The 16,861-nt window shown below is 36.0% G+C and overlaps 1 protein-coding gene across 9 annotated transcripts in view; it reads right to left on the bottom strand.

Moving 5' to 3' along the window:
- Positions 1–16,861, bottom strand: part of CEP128 (centrosomal protein 128) — a 391,529-nt gene that overhangs the window by 38,038 nt on the left and 336,630 nt on the right. For all 9 annotated transcript variants that reach the window (XM_032878540.1, XM_032878542.1, XM_032878539.1 and 6 more), the window contains one exon: positions 14,141–14,164. In XM_032878540.1, the coding sequence (XP_032734431.1) occupies positions 14,141–14,164 (24 nt within the window). The remainder of the gene's footprint in view (positions 1–14,140; positions 14,165–16,861) is intronic.

Genomic DNA, 16,861 nt, shown 5'->3' on the forward strand with positions numbered 1-16,861 from the left:
GTCACTATGCCAAAAGCAACTTGATTAAACAGCCATTTTCCCCAACATACTGATGTACAAAACAACTTACTTGCTTTGTAACTGTTTGTACAGTTTCCAAAAGTATTGTTTTTGTAAACTGCCTGGTTTGTTAAAATTTGTTAAAATCAGAGAGTAAGTCATTTGGCAAATTCACAGATAGATAAATTTGCCCTTGAAGTTAGGTCTGGCAAATATAAATTTTAGTAAGATGCTTGAAAAATTAAGTAAGACAGTGTCTGAGAAAGAATCTTACAACTGCTTTGGTAGATTAGAAAGAAGAAATACTAGAGACAGAATACATAATACTAACAGTCAAAAAGGCATGAAATTAATTCAGTGGAAATGAATAGGACTAAATCCAATAGACATGAAGGCAGAGTAGCACTGGGCCCTAGACAATGTACCATCAGGTATATTCTTAAAGGGGATGCTGACGATGGCCAAAATCAGTGATTCTCAATCATAAGTGTAAGAATCATCTGGGTGGGGGGGCTTTTAAAAAGAGGGTCTTACCGCAGGTCAACCAAATCTGGGGGCTGAACTCAAGTTATTAGGATTATTAGTAGATCCATAATCTGTATGTCTCAGAGCCAACATTTGAAACAAGCAAATTAAATTTTGGAGGTAAACTTCATATAACACAGTGTCTAGACACATAACCTGTACTGTGAAACTCAGATCAAAATTCAAATTTCCTGATTAAAGAGCTCAAACTTTCTAATCCATATACTGCTTCTTTGGTAAAGATAACGGACACCTGAGGGAGGAGTATTTTTAAAAATTAAAAAAAAAATCAGAAAAATCCATTATCTCATTTGCTCTTCTCTGCAAAACTATGAGACAAGCAGGATAAGCACTGTGCTCATTTTATAGAAAACAGAAAAATTAAGCTCAGAGAAGTTCAGGGAGTTGCCATTGTCAAAGAAGCAGGGTTCACAACTAGATCTAACTCTCAGTCCACCAAATCCTAATGAGAAATTTGGAGGTCACTTAGCTTTTGTCTTTCCCTCTCACTCAACTGCAAATAAATACACTCTTCTCCAAGACTAAATGGATGTCTAATGAGGAGCTTTGAGGTATTAGAGAGCAAAACAAGTTCTGAGTTAGAAATGATAGAGAAACGCAAATGATGAAGACAGGAAGTTCTCTGAAAAAAAACGTAAATGGAGTCCTTCAGAGACTCTAGATCTTTTGTCGGTGAGTCTATACTTAATGTGCTGTAGAGAATCTGGTGAAAGTCTGATGACAATGAAACAGAAAGTCAAGGATGTGTTTCACTGGCCTTTATTATGGATAGGTAGGGAGGGAGATGATAGTGAAAAACACTGAAAAAGCTCCAGAAAACCATTTATGAAACACCAGCTATGAAAAATAATTAGGAACAGAGCCTGAAGAGAATAATGAGGGAAGGGCTATTTTGATGGTTTGGCCTTTTAGTGTTTGATGTTCAAATATAATATAATTGGGGGCAATGATAGGTTGAAATCATTCACTAATGTTTAATAATTAACATAAGACCACTTTGGATATTTATATTAATAGGGCTAATAGTGATAATTTATGCTCTCTCCAGCCTTTCATCTGAGATCAAAGTTTATTAAAAGTCCTAAACAAACTTTATAAACACTTGTGTAAGTAGAATTAGAGTTGGTATGCAGATGCCTAAAGTAAAGCAGATCAACGGAGGCATTTAGTATCACTGAGCAAGTTCAAGACAGAACTAATAATACACCAACTCTTTCCTACAAAAGTCAAAAAGCAGAAAATTAGTTCAAAGTTGCTTTATAAAACTTCATTGACCAATATGTTGAGGGCATATTCTGACAACCCTTGCTATGGTCCATGAATGTCAGTGTCCTATTTATAAGTCCACTTCTGGCCCTGCTCAAGGTAAATATAGGATCTGGCTGTGGGTTTCCTTCCTCTTCACTTTGCACATTCACCAGACCCTTGTCAAGTGTTCCTTACTCATGTCTTCATTGCTCTTACCAGTCACAAGAGGAGTATGTGGAATGGAAAGAACACTGTGTCACTAAACAGAACACTTGAATTCTAGCCCTAGTTTTGCCATATGTGGCAATGCATTAACTCCTTTGGCCTCCACACTTCCCATCTGTAGGGTGAAGGGCTTTGAAAAGGATCTCTAATATCCCTTCCAGTTGCTATGTTATTTAAAATATGCGACTCATGGCAGCAGGGACCTAATCTGCTATACCCCGAGGGATGTAACAATGGTAGAGATTCAACAAGTACCTATTATAGAACATTATGTGATTAAATTAAGTACACTGTTTGATAGCAACTATTGGTAAGTCAGAAATTCTGAAGACCAGAATTTTTAATTCCTTCTAGACTAGACTAGAGCCTATTAGGGAGGGGACCTTTCAGATATCACCTAGCCCAGCCCAATCATTAAAAAAAATAAGAAAACTGAAATTTAGAGAGCTTAAACAACTTGTCCAGGATTGTGTGTTTGGCCAAGAAGAGTGATATGATCAGAACCTAGCTTTTCTGACTCTGAACCAGATACTATTTTTACCTTATCATCATCACCTAAACTAGGCATGTAATAATTTTCAGCTGAAACTTGTAATTGGTTAAAACTAGATGCACAAAATGAAAATCTCCCAAACAGCTTTCTATTTAAAGGCCACTTCAAAAATGTAATACCTACGACTCCCACCAACCATATTATTAAGGGTACAATACCAACATTTTGTTTTATAGTTAAGTTAAAGTTAAAAAAGTTAAAAGTTGTAGTTAAAAAAGACTTCATACACTATTACTCTGAGATTTCACCCATATATGTTCTCTGAAGGTAAACAGAAAGCATTTCTTCTATGTATTATATTTTTCAGAAAGACCCTTCCATTGTGTTTTAGAATATACACTCATATGATCTTCACAATATAAAGCAAGAGCTTCTTAGGGAGAGAATGCCCTCTTATTGACAGCATTTAGAGCAGGGCTGTGAAACACACTGTCTAGCAAAGCAGTAAGGCGGGCGGTGTGACTACTTATCAGCATCAAATATGAAGCTGTCGGTCTGACCTCCAAACACTGAGCAATTCGATAATATTAAATTTATCTGCCGGTGAAGCTATATTCGTTATGTAATTTCTCGGTGACACTTTCCCTATGTGACCGTGTTTATGAGAAATTTGACAGGGCTGTAACAAACCATTTTTTGCAGGCTGAAGGAAGTCTTACATTTTTAAATTGGTCATCACCTTCTGCCATAAGGAAGCAACTCTGTACACACAGCCTATTTGCCTGAATAGCATTTTCTTCACTTGACTTTAAATACAGTCATGTTTTAGAACTTTAACCCTTTGAAGAAGACCCCATTATTGGAAAACATACATACTTTAATACTGACGAATGCAGAAAACAGGCTCTGTATTTTGGGACAAGGTGGCGAAAGGAGAATGTCTAGATTGTTTCCACCAAGATCCCTCATGAGAGATTCATGAGGATATTTCCGTTTGCCCTCAATGCGAATATACAGAAGGTAGACTAACATTAGAGCAGTGGGAAACTTGGCAGAACGGGCTAGGACAGGGTTTGTGCAAAAACTTTTTCCGGTTTCAGTTTGAATGGGTTCCCAGGAAGTGTCAAGTTCGAACAAATCCAAAATTTTACAATGTAGCTCAGCCAAAACTGCTGAGATTCACCTGATTCTGGGTCAAAACTGTACAGAGCACACTGCGTTTTATTTGGTGTCAAGCCAATTTGACTGAACCTTTCAGGCAACTTCAATGAGAGGCTCATAGCCTTGGCAAAACCAAAAATGAACCTAGCTTGATCTTTGGTTTTGAAACAGCAAGTTCTGGTTTTATAAAGAGATAAAGGCAAGTTTTCCTTAGTTTTAAGATTCTTACAAATACTCAGAAGAACCACTGCAAATAATTAACAGTTATTTGGCCAGATTTACATTCTCAAGTCAGTTATTTCCTGAGCTTAACCAGGACACTTCAGTGACTACGTTAACTCTATTGGCACCATATATTCCTAAGTGCCGTAAAGCAGAATCTGCTGCTCTAACAAGGAGTAATGATCCTTCCTCAACAACTTATGCGTCTAAAGAGTGGATCACACGTGTAGTAAGATGAAGCATGACTAGTGCTGGCTTCAGGGTGGGAAGGAGAGAATTCAAAATAAAAACTCCAACAGCAATTGTCTACTGTAATGGCAGACACGTGAGAGAAGAGTATATAGTGTTACTTGGTGATTTCCACAGAGACTCATTGGCATTCTCCTGTACTCTTGGACACTGAGATCTTGAAGATCTACCGCTGGGCACAGTTCAAATCTGTTACCACTAATATTAGCTGAATGAAACCTTTAGAGGTATGCCAAAGGGTCCAAGAGATTTTTTTTTTTAAATAAAAGCCATATTTCTAAGAATTTCAGTGTTTTGTAATTTTTCTCAATATACGTACATTTATGTATATATTTCTCCATATTGTTACAGGTTAGGACTTATCCTATATGTTATACTATCTCTTTGAGTACACATTGAAAACAAGGGAGACTAGATTGTTTTAGGTCACTTGGATTTGAGAAGATGATTAAATATTGATGAATTACAGCTATATGATTATACATTTGTTCCAAGTTAATGATTTTCAAAATTCGGGGTGGATATTCCCTTAAGATATTTTTTTAAACTATATATCTCCCTTCCCTTTCACCCTCCCCACACATATTTTAAGTTTTTTAAACATTTTCATCATAGATTTAGGTAGTTGCAAAGGATGAAATTTCTGGAATGTTGTAAATACTGACATTTTCAGATAAAACTCTTGTATTACTCATATAAACTTATCCAGCAAACTTTAAGTACTTCAGTCATTTGTTACTACCATTTGTCCACTGACAAAATAACTAAGATCCTCCTTAAAAGACAGATATTTTATATTGTTCCTTTGTCCTTTGAATTTATTTACCATCTATTTTCCCCAACACACTTTTATCCTAATATAAAAAAAAATATTTATTCTTGGAAGTTTTTTATTGGTTATCTTATCATACTTCATCTTCTCTGTAAGAAAAATGTATATATGCAGAGAGAAAAACTGATTTTTGTTTTTTTTTTGGGGGGGTTAGATTTTATTTATCTGACAGAGTGAGAGATCACACGTAGGCAGAGAAGTAGACAGGCAGAGAGAGAGGGGAAAGTAGGCTCCCCACCGTGCAGAGAGCCCGACGCAGGGCTTGATCCCAGGACCCTGAGATCATGACCTGAGCCGAAGGCAGAGGCTTAACCCACTGAGCCACCCAGGTGCCCCAGGTCTACTAAAGTTTTTGAGAAAAATTATTAAATGTAAACTGTATAAAGACCCAAAACTTCTAAAAATACATCCCTTAATGGGATGGATACTGCTTTCTTGTCTCCTGTACTTAATTAGCTCATGCATCCGTGGGTAAGTACTAGCTTTTGTTTGAGTGAGACAGTGTTCCATTTCATTTCTAGTTCTATTTTTTTTTTTGTTTCTATAGATTTAATCACTGAGAAATCTTGTTCACATAAAAAAGTACATGACAATGAAAGTAGTTTGGTTATAACAATGTCACTCAATTTCTTGAATGCCTTCCTAGTTTTATGGCAAAGATTACATAGTGATCTGTCATCAAAAATTAATTTTAATGATCTATCAGCTTGATTAGGTCCTCTTTCAATTTTGTTGAAAGCAAAAAATTAGAAACCACTTGACTTGCCAAAGGACTGTAACGAAGTTATTAAAACACTCACTTTCTGTTTTGGAAGGTATATGAAAGAGGTTTTATTTACCAAGACTTGTTAAATGACTACAACAGTTCTTCCTTCACTTAGAGGCATTTCAATAAGTTCTACATATGCAAAAAGTATTGAGAAAAGTTAAAATCTTATTAATGTTAATACCATTCTATCAGTATACATTTTTAATACTTTTATTTTATATTAGCATTAAATAGATTTTCACTAAAACCTTAGACCTGCAGATTGGCAAAGCTAGTCCTTATTGTCAAACCAATCAGCTAAATCAGGCTTACTTTCTGGCAGGAAAAAATAAGTCCGACTTCATGTGCCCCATGACAATGGCCTTTTGAATTATAATCCTAAAACAGATAAATAAATAAGGCATGGAGCCAGGCCAACGTTTGTCACCTGGATGAAATAAGACACTTTCAATGATTTCTTTCCAAGACTCAGTTTTGTTTTCTGGAGCTATACGTTCTCTGATCATAGTCGGGTGGTAAAAAGAGGTGAGGTCATCAAATAAAATTGTCATCCTCCCCCCACCATTATCAATCCACAAGATATGTTGATTTCAGAACGCCCCCTTCCGAATACCTCATCTAGCTAATAAAACTCTTTGTCTTATCAAACATATATGTATGACTAACAGGGACAAGGAGGCTTACATTAGTGACTTGATTAAAGAGGATATGAAAGCATCAAAATCAGAAAGTGCCCCTCGTTTGGCAACTTGAAGTGTCTGGAGGAATCTGCCATGATGTAATCCAGGATGGGTGGAAAGTAGGCCTCTCTCTCATAAAGTGGGAGGAGGTTGAACAGGAAAAGAAAGATGGCCTCATCACTCAAAGGCACTTCAAGGACTCTGCTGGAAGTGCCTGTAGAAGCTGAGGATATAAAGATCAGTTCTCTTAAATCTATTTGAGTCTGAAGACCTTTGGAAAATCTTTGCATATTCCTAGGGGGTGTACTACTCCAGTCTGAAGACTCTAACTCACCAGCTATCTTTGAACATTACCCTCAGGGATAGCATTAATCATTTCATCATAAAATTGGCGGGGGGGAGAAGTTCTGCTACCATGTTCCCATTCCTTCTGTTTTTTTTGGAAGAATATGTCACAGGTACAAAAAAGTACATAAAATATGAAGAATTTTGAAGAAAATGACAATTCTTCATGGTTTTAATTAGCATTTCCCTATTTACTAATGAACGTGAATATGTGCACATATTTCTTTTTCAACTTAAGTGCTTGCTCATGTCTTTTACCCTCTTTCTTTTGGAGGAGGGGAATTTGGGTTGTTTATCTTTTTCTAATTGATTGTTGGCAATAAGATCTGGATACAAACTGATGTGGATACAAAGCGCTACTTAGCTATATATTTTGCGACCAATATAGCCTAGGTGTGATTTTCTTTATACCCTTTTTATGTTGTCTTTTGACTTACAGAAGCTCTCAACTTTAAAGTGGTCATATCACTTGCATCCTTTTGGATCTATGTTTTCAGTGTCTTTTTTCTCCCAGAAATCCTTCAAAATCCTAAGATCATGAGGATATTTAACTACACTTTGTTTTCAAGTTTTATGGTTTGCCATTCACCTTGAGGCTTTCATCCATTTTTGCATCTGATAGGGGTTCAATTTTATTTTTTTGTTTTTAAATACTGCCTATTGAAAAGTCCCTCCTTATTCCCTCAACAGGTGATGCCAGCTGTATCAGAGACATCAAGTTTCCATGCAAAGTATTTCTGTTTTGGGGTAGTCTATTTGATTACATTGGCCTATTTTTATATTCTTGTGCCAAGACCACACTATCTTAATTTTCACAGCTTTAATAAGGTTTGATACATAGTAGGAAAACCAGCCCCAACTTGTTGATCTTCAGAAGTGTCTTGACTATTCTTGAGGGTCCTCTCTATGAAGAACTTGCATTTTTACTGCTGTTTGTTAGATCCCCCCACCGCCCATGTATTTTGTAATTTTTAGGTTGTTGTTGTTACTTTTGTACTGGTATACTTTACATTTTCTCTGTACTTGTTGCTGGAGTTAGAAGGAAAACAGACTTTTGCAAACTGGCTTTTGCAGACTAAACTTACTAATCTCTTTTTCTTAATTTAACTGTGAATTCCTAGGGCTTTCTATATAGACAGTAACACTATTTAGAAAGTAACATTAGTTTCACTGCTCTGGCCAGGACTGCATGCACAGTATCTAACAGATGCTGTGGAATGGGGCATCCTTTCCTTGTTCCTGGTCTCAAAGGAGGACTTTCAAAACGCTAAGGTAATGTTTGCTATTGGGTTTTTTCACATGACTTAGTAAGTCAATTCCCTTCTATTCTTAGTTTGCTAAAAGGTTTTTGATGATGATAATGATATCATGGGAATAAATGCTTCTTATTCATCTACTGAGATGACCTTATTAAATTTATTTCTCCTTAATCTGTCACATGGTAAATTACATTGATTGATTTTCTAATATTAAACCAACTCTGAATTCCTGGAATAAACGCAGCTTGTTCATGATGAATTATCCTTTTAATACATTCCTGGATTTATTTTGCTAATATTTTGTGTATAATATTTTAGCATCCATGTTAATGCATGAAAAGTCCCTTAATTTCCCTTATTTATACTTTCTATGCCTGGTTTTGTCTCGAAGGTTATGCCAACTCATAATGAGTTTGGCATGTTCCCTCCTCTTCTAGTTTCTGTAAGAGTTTTTATAAAATTAAAATCATCTGTTCCCGTAACATTTGGTAGAAATTATCTATAAAATTTATTTGGGCTTGGTGGCCCTTTCTGGAGAAAACTGTAATTGACTAAAAATTGTTGATGAAACTTTTTGTGATTTTAAAAAATTTACTTATAGTATGTTATTTCTTCTTAGTTCTGGAAAATTATATTTTTCTAGGAATTTAGCTATTTCTCCTAATTTGCAAATGTATAATTACAAAATTATTCACAATACCCTTGTATGTGGTTAAATTCTCAAATAGCTATAGTTCTATCTACTTTTTCATTCTTCTGTGATTCATTTGTATCTTCTTTTTTTCTTCATCAGCCATGCTGGATATTGATTTTTATTCTTTTTTTTTTTTTTAAAGATTTTATTTATTCATTTGACAGACAGAGATGACAAGTAGGCAGAGAGAGGCAGGCAGAGAGAGAGAGGAGGAAGCAGGCTCCCCGTAGAGCAGAGAGCCCCATGTGGGGCTCGATCCCAGGACACTGGGATCATGACCTGAGCCGAAGGCAGAGGCTTTAACCCACTGAGCCACCCAGGCGCCCCGATTTTTATTCTTTTTAAACAACCAGCTTTACTTTATTGGCCCTGCATGCTGCATGCTTGTTTTCTATTCATTATACTCTTTTCTCTATTTTTTCCTTCCTTTTGTTCTTAAGGTGTTTATACCATGCTTTTAATTTCTTATGTTGTGTGATAAGTTCATTATTTTTTATCTTTCTTTTCTAATATAAACATGTAAGCCAATAAGTTTCCCATAAACACTATTTTTGCTGTATCATTCACATTTTATAACACAGTGTTGCTGTTATTCAATTCTATTTATTTCATAATTTCTACTATAATTTATTTTCTAAACTTGAGTTGTTTAGACGTTTACTTTGAAACTTCCAAAAGTCTATGGCTTATCTGGTTCTCTTTTTGAATCCCAGAGTTATAATCATGTCACTGAATTCTGGCCCATGGAAATGGACAGAAATAATATGTGCAAATTCTAGTTTCTACTAAAGGAAAGTTAAGTGCTCTCCCTTCTTGTTACAATGCAAATATAAGGGCTGGAGGTGGTACAGGCATCTTGGATCAGGAACGGGAAGCAGTATTTTGAGGACAGTGGAGCAAAAAGACAGAAGCAGCCTGGGTTTCTGACACTGTATCTGCCACAGACACCATATATTTGGATTGTTACACAAGAGAGAAATTAATTTCTATCTTGCTTAACCCACTATTACTTTTGGATTTCTTTGTCAACCGAAGTCAGGCCTAACTCTAATATGAAGGTATGCAAATATCATGGTATTAATGGAAATGAAACTAAAGATAGATTTGAGAGTTGACATATCTCCAAGCTGAGCTGTCTTATGTTCCTTTTAAACTTCCTCAAATGACTCTTACTGTTCTGTCTCTACCTCTGCTTTACTCTTGACCTCCCACTTCCTAAGTTCACTAGTTCCCATCTCTAAACAAGGGCATCCATTTACCCCTGCCTTTTTGGTAAGTGCCCAACCCCTAATTTTTCAACCACATTTCTAAAGTTGGATTATTTCTAACATGCACTTCCCCATTCCTCCATGCAGTCTTTCACCATTTTACTCTACCCCTGCGTGGAACTACAGCATTTGGATTCCTACACACCACATTTACCAGCAAAAGCCCTGATTAAAAACCATTAATGGGGGGGGTTCCTGGGTGGCTCAGTGGGTCAGGCCTCTGCCTTTGGCTCGGGTTGTGGTCTGGGGGTCCTGGGATGGAGCCCGGAATAGGGCTCTCTCCTCAGCGGGGAGCCTGCTTCCCCCCTCTCTTTCTGCCTGCCTCTCTGCCTACTTGTGATCTTTCCCTCAGTCAAATAAATAAATAAAAGTCTCAAAGACAAACCAAAAACAAAAAACCACTTAAGACTCCCTATTGGCTCTAAGGCAGTGCTACCACTTTAACCCTCTGAGTTGTAGGTAACTGATAGCAATGCAAATGATTCTTGTTCATAGACATGCAAATAAATGTTGTCTGAGGGAGGTTCAATTGATTTCCTTCCACCACCACCTTGGAAGAAGCCAGTTTTACATCCATTTTAAATTCACTTTGGTGCTCTAGTGCCTACCTATGTTTCTTTGCTCCTTTAAGTTAACTTTAACATCTTACTAATTCTCTCATTAATGAGTTAAATAAACTCATTGTCATGACTTCATTTCATATTTGTGTAAGAGTCATGATTTCATAGTTTTACTTTTTTGGAAAAATATTCTTTTAACAACCCCTTTTTGCTCCTTATTATCTTCAAAGTTCGATCATAGCCCCAACATGGGATGCCTTGTCTGGCTCTTTCCGTCTGACACTACTGATGCTTCGCATTTCAGAGATGAATCTAATCTCCTCCATCATGTCCCCCAGATTACAAGATCCACGGTTGTCCTAGAACCTAGATCATGATGATGTCTTATTTTACAGTTTGTTTTTCTTTATAAGAGCTCCTATAAAACGCATTGTGTTTCATTCATGTGGTGTAGACAGTGTTTTTATCTTACATCATTAATGTATTTACATTGAAGTAGCTTTTCTCCTCAATTAAAGTACAGGTTCCTTGAGAAAACTAATCAGTTTTTCCTCTTCCTCTTCAGTGTCAACACAGTGCCTTATATAGTAGCCAATAAGTATCCACTGCTATGTCTCATCCATGGCCCATCAACTGGGGCTATCAATCTAGATTTTTTTTCAGATAATCACTTAGATTTATTTGGAGAATCAACATGCCATATTTTGGCAGAAAGCTGGTTCCTTCCTAAAAATTTCACATTAAACTTAAATGAAAATCGTAACTGCTTTTGTAAAACATCAAGTAAAGTGCAATACTAATCAGAAAGGCTAGGGAAAAAAAAATAAATTGATGTGCTTCTGGGGAATTTTTTCCCTTCAACTACTGAACTGGTTCTGTGTATACCTATATTCATAAAAACAGTCTATGTGAGGGTCATATATAGACAGTTTGACCTTCATTCTTTCCTTCTACAAATGTTTACGAATTGTCCAATATATAGCAGGAATTTTTGACAGGCTCTGGGATGCATTTACATCCCAAATTAAAATGTAATTTCTAATCCAAGAAGCTCACCTGCTAGTGAAGAAGAGAGAAACGTTGAGGAAGAGGGGGATACATGGACACATGATAATGACCTAAGCATTTGCATCACTAGTGACAAGCCATATCAACGTGCTCATTATGATGAAAAGGCCATCTTATTTTCACGTATTGTAACTACTGAACCTTTCAAATCTCCTAATGAAACAATGAAATTTCAAACTTTTGCAGACTTGCATCACCATAACATATACCCTACATTCAACACTTTCTACATTAATACCAACCCAACCAAATGTAGACCACACCACTTCCTACAGTTTAAGTGCTGAGTTAGTGAGAGAATAATAAATGATCCTGAGATTACTTTCAGCATATTTAATTTTATGAACTATAAAACACTGTACCAGTTGAATAGTCTACCAAGTGTATTAAATCCGCTGCTTATAATGCCATATGAAGTCAAAGAACTTCATAATATTTGAGCATTAACATTATTACTAAGCATTTTCATTTTTATGGTTTTACTTACGATAATTATTTCAAATTAAAACCATCTTGAGAAAACCGCCACTGTAAAAAAAACCTCATCCATTTAATCAATTTTATTTTTCTCATGATGACTTTTTATTTTTACCTTTATTCCTAAAGGAACCCTTAGAATAAGGCATTACTTAAGATCATACTCCTTACTACTTTTAGTAAAGAGATTATATAAACACAAAAGACTAACAAATGCTAATAAGAGTTATAGGGTTTTGGTTGTTGTTTGTATAATTTTCAGTTTTGTATGGCATATTGGCATAATTAAAATGATTAAGTAAGAAATAATAAGCAATCATATAATGATAACCTAACATTTGTCTGGCCCTAAATATTTTCACATATATTCTGTCTCTTAATTCTTACAACAACCTGACAAAGTTTAATTACTATTATTATTATATTTTTACAGATGAGGGAATCAAGAAACAAGTGACTTGCTGAATGTTGTGTAAGTGGCATTTTGTACGTTGAACCTAAGTCCTCAGACTCAAAATTTCTGTTTTTGTTCATACTTTTAAAAAGAGCATTTAATTCACAAGCCAAATCCTGTTGGCAAGACACTTCCTAAGGGTAAGTAAAATATATGTGGAAGAACACTAAACATTTTATTCACCTACAATGTCATCATACTGAAACTGAGAAGGTCAGTGTAATTTCCAAATGGCCCAGTTAAATCTAAGGAATAGATTATTTACCTACGAGGGTCTGGACACTGTCAGTCAAAATCACTTGCTTACATAGGACTAAAATGAGCTCCATTAGCATCTTTCCATTTCTCACACTCACAAGATAAATATTTTATTCTTTATTTGCCACATTGTTTAAAGGTTTCTTATGTTTTTCCTGTTCATTAAAAACATATAAAGAAAAAATAAAAATCACCACCAGACCCAAGCCACTCTTAATATTTTGTGTGCTTGTTTTCTGAAAGTCTTTTTTAACACAAAATATTCAATATTTGCATCATACTCTCCATATGCCTGTGTATTCTACTCCCCCTCCCCCGTATAACAGCATAGCAATATTTACTTTTGAAAAATATGACTTTTTATGACTAAATAATCTTTTGTCATAAGGAGGTATCATAAATTATTTTACCATTCTTCCAATTCACATGGTTTTTATTCCAAAAAGGTTTATTTATAAAAGGAATATAACATTTTATAAATTTGAAAAAATAGAGAAAGGAATGAAATCATAGTCCTCTCATCTAACAAGCCATTTTTATGAGTTTTTCTCAGTCTCTTCTATTCTTTATTCATACGTCTATCATTACCTGTTATCACTGAAGTACACATGATTTTATTTGTCTTTTCAGTTTGTTTTCTATTATAAGCCTTTTCCGTAACAACAGTGGTATGCTGTGTGGAAAAGTCCACACCTTTATCCAACCATTCAGTACTATATTGTCAAACAATAAGTTGTCCCCCCTTTCTCCCTAAAATCATTTAAAATAAATCATTTTACAATAAAATATCGTAAACACGTAATCTTTACATTCACTCACCTTAAAAAATTCATTCCCTAATGCTAGATTCCTACAAGCAAGATTATTGAGAAAAAGGCTGACCAGCTTTTAACATTATTTGGGTATTCGTGAAAACCATGAACCAAAATATTAAGGTTGAATATCTGTACTTCCAAGTATAAACAGTTTCCCAATCTCAGCTTCTGATCAACCAGTCCTTTTAGTGATTGGGCAATAAAGATACAAGCATATAGGATACTGATTATACTTAAGCTAATTATGCTTTCCATGGATTAGTACATCTTGGTATCCTCAGTCTTGAGAGAGCAGTGACTAGTGAAATAGGCACATTTTTGTTTTTTCTCTTTTCACTTTAAAAAATCTGTATCCACATACTTTTCAGGTGTAGTTTAGCTTATCCTCCTCTTTGAATTACTAGATGTAGTTTTAGAAAGGGTTTCTCGAACTGCTTCTTTTGGGGAGTGCTCTGAAATCCACCTCAGGACACAGCAGTAACTCTGACAGAAGGAGAAAGAAAATGCCTCAACTTACCATTTCTAATGCATTTACACGGTCCTGCAAATAAAGCATAATGCAGAATTATAAAAACAAAGCTATTAAAAATCATTTCAATTTACTTATTTTTCAGATTTTCTACTTATTCTCTATTAGTAATAATGTTTTGAAAATCTCAAAAAATGAAAGCTCCTACTCAGGATGATTTCTACAGTAAAAAGATTCAGGAAAGAATCACTGTACTCATCTCAGTTGTGTTCGGTTTAATGATAGATATCAGAAACTCATATACAGTGACTAAATGGAATAAACATTACCACTTTTGCATTGGTAAAATGATTTATCTACATAAGGATTTATAAGTATTACATACATACATTTGAATATATGAACAACTAGATGATAGTAGTAATATAAAAAAGGACTTTGGCACAATACCAGCACTCGGTTAGGTACACAGTACAAAGTGTGACTTGGAAAGTAAAGTTCAGACATAAGAATAACTTCACCAATTAAGATTAAGAAGTAATTTGTTAACTGAAACAAGGCAGGAAATATAAACAAGAAAGATGTCACATGCAGCCAATCTTGAATTCAGATGGGCCCTCTCTACCTACAGTATCTTTGAAGGTTCTACAGAAAAATCTGTTTTCTTTTTTTTCAAGATTTTATTTATTTATTTGACAGAGAGAGACACAGTGAGAAAGGGAACACAGGCAGGGGGAGTAGGAGAGGGAAAAGCAGGCTTCCTGCCGAGCAGGGAGCCCAATGCAGGGTCCATCGCAGGACTCCAGGCTCATGACCTGAGCCAAAAAGGCAGATACTTAATGACTGAGCCACCCAGGCGCCCCGGAAAATCTAGGTTTTAAAAAGTGTCATTGATAACTATTGTTACAAAGCTAAATGATTAGGTAAATGGTTGCGTTCTCAAAGCAACAACTATATTCTCAACTTTTTTCAGAGCTGACAGCTACGTAGAGGAAATCTTTATCCATGAAAAGAGGCTGAATTTGAGAGAGGAGAGTCTGAAGATTTAACGAAATAGAAAGCCATCTTTTGGGGGAAGATCAAGGCCACTTTTCCTTCTTTTCTCTCATTGGAAGCAATGGGAGGGGTGTGACATCTGGATTTCCTTTTTGTTTAATCAAATTAATTTTGCCCAAGACGTAAGGGGGAAGTGGTACAGAGAGCCACTCAGCTCAGATCTCTCAGTTGTCCTACAGGGACCGAAGTGGACACAGGACACTTAGAAGCTGCAAGAACTTGGTGCTCACAGCCACACTCCCAGCCTTACCTAACACATACAGGCCTTTCCTTTGAGGACTTCCACAAAGAGTTGAACATTCCTACCCTTTAAACATTTGGCTATGTGGGTACAAGTGAAATGAATATATTATGCAAAATCAGCCCAAAGCAGACTGTTCTCAGCAATATAATCTGTTTAATTGCATTTTGTTGGCGCACTTCAGAGAACTTCACCCCCGCCCCCATAATTTTCATGAAATAACTGCCGTTTGGTTGGTGACTTGTGTACTGTCACTTTTGAATGCTTCATAATAAATGCATATATTAATGCCTCAAGGGAGCTTTGATCTGTTGTTACCAGGCATCTTATTCACAGTCCATCTGGGACAAAACCATTTAGCAATGCTTTATCATCCTTTGCAGATTGAACAGAAGAACCTCATTAGATATCTTATGGAGACAGAAACAGCCTTTGGGCAGTTTCACATTTATATGAACCATCTTGGAAGGTTCAAAATATTTACAGCCACTATTTGGACCTTAAGTTTTCCATATACCATGTATTTATGGGCTCATATTATTTAGGATTAGCACATTTTAAAGGCAAACATACAACTAGTTTTAAAAGCATGCATAAAGCTAGTCGGAAATCAGAGTTTTCATAAGAGGTCAAAATAGTAGAATTTAAATTTTGTCTGTCTTAATTCAGATCTCTGTGTTTGGCAACGATAAACTGTATTAATTTATGTATTAATTAATAATTAATTAATATATTAATTTATGTATTAGTGTCTTCATTTTACTTGAATATTTGTTACAAGATTCTTAAGAGAAATACACACTGTCATGGACTGCGTGTTCTTAATCTCATAAAATTCATGGATTGAAACCCTAATCCCCAATGCAATGGCATTTAGAGATGGGACATTTGTGAGGTAGTTAGGTCATGAGGACAGAGTCCTCATGATGGGATCAGTGTCCTTATAAGAAGAGACAGAATGCTTCTCTTTCTGCTCTCTGCCATGGAAGGCAATAATGAGAAAAGATGGTCATCCACAAGCCAGGAAGAAAGCCCTCGCCAAGGACCGAATCTGCCAGCCCCTCGATCTTGGACTCTTCCTCCTCCACAACTGTGAGAAATGTTTGTTGTTTAAGTGCCCCAGTCTGTGGTAAGTTGTTGTAGCGGTTCAAGCTGACCAAGACATGTGCCCAGTCTTTAAGACTATGAACACAAACCGTCCACGAAAACTCCATTTTGTTAAAATATAAAGATGAAGAAATGATTTACTTCAGTGCAATTTACTTACATCTTTTCTTTTTTTTTTTTTTTTAAAGATTTTATTTATGGGCGCCTGGGTGGCTCAGTGGGTTAAGCCGCTGCCTTCGGCTCGGGTCATGATCTCAGGGTCCTGGGATCGAGTCCCGCATTGGGCTCTCTGCTCAGCAGGGAGCCTGCTTCCCTTCCTCTCTCTCTGCCTGCCTCTCTGCCTACTTGTGATCTCTGTCTGTCAA

This window comes from Lontra canadensis, unplaced genomic scaffold (genome assembly GCF_010015895.1).
Source record: "Lontra canadensis isolate GAN:19392208 unplaced genomic scaffold, GSC_riverotter_1.0 scaffold64, whole genome shotgun sequence".
Taxonomy (NCBI): Eukaryota; Metazoa; Chordata; class Mammalia; order Carnivora; family Mustelidae; genus Lontra; species Lontra canadensis.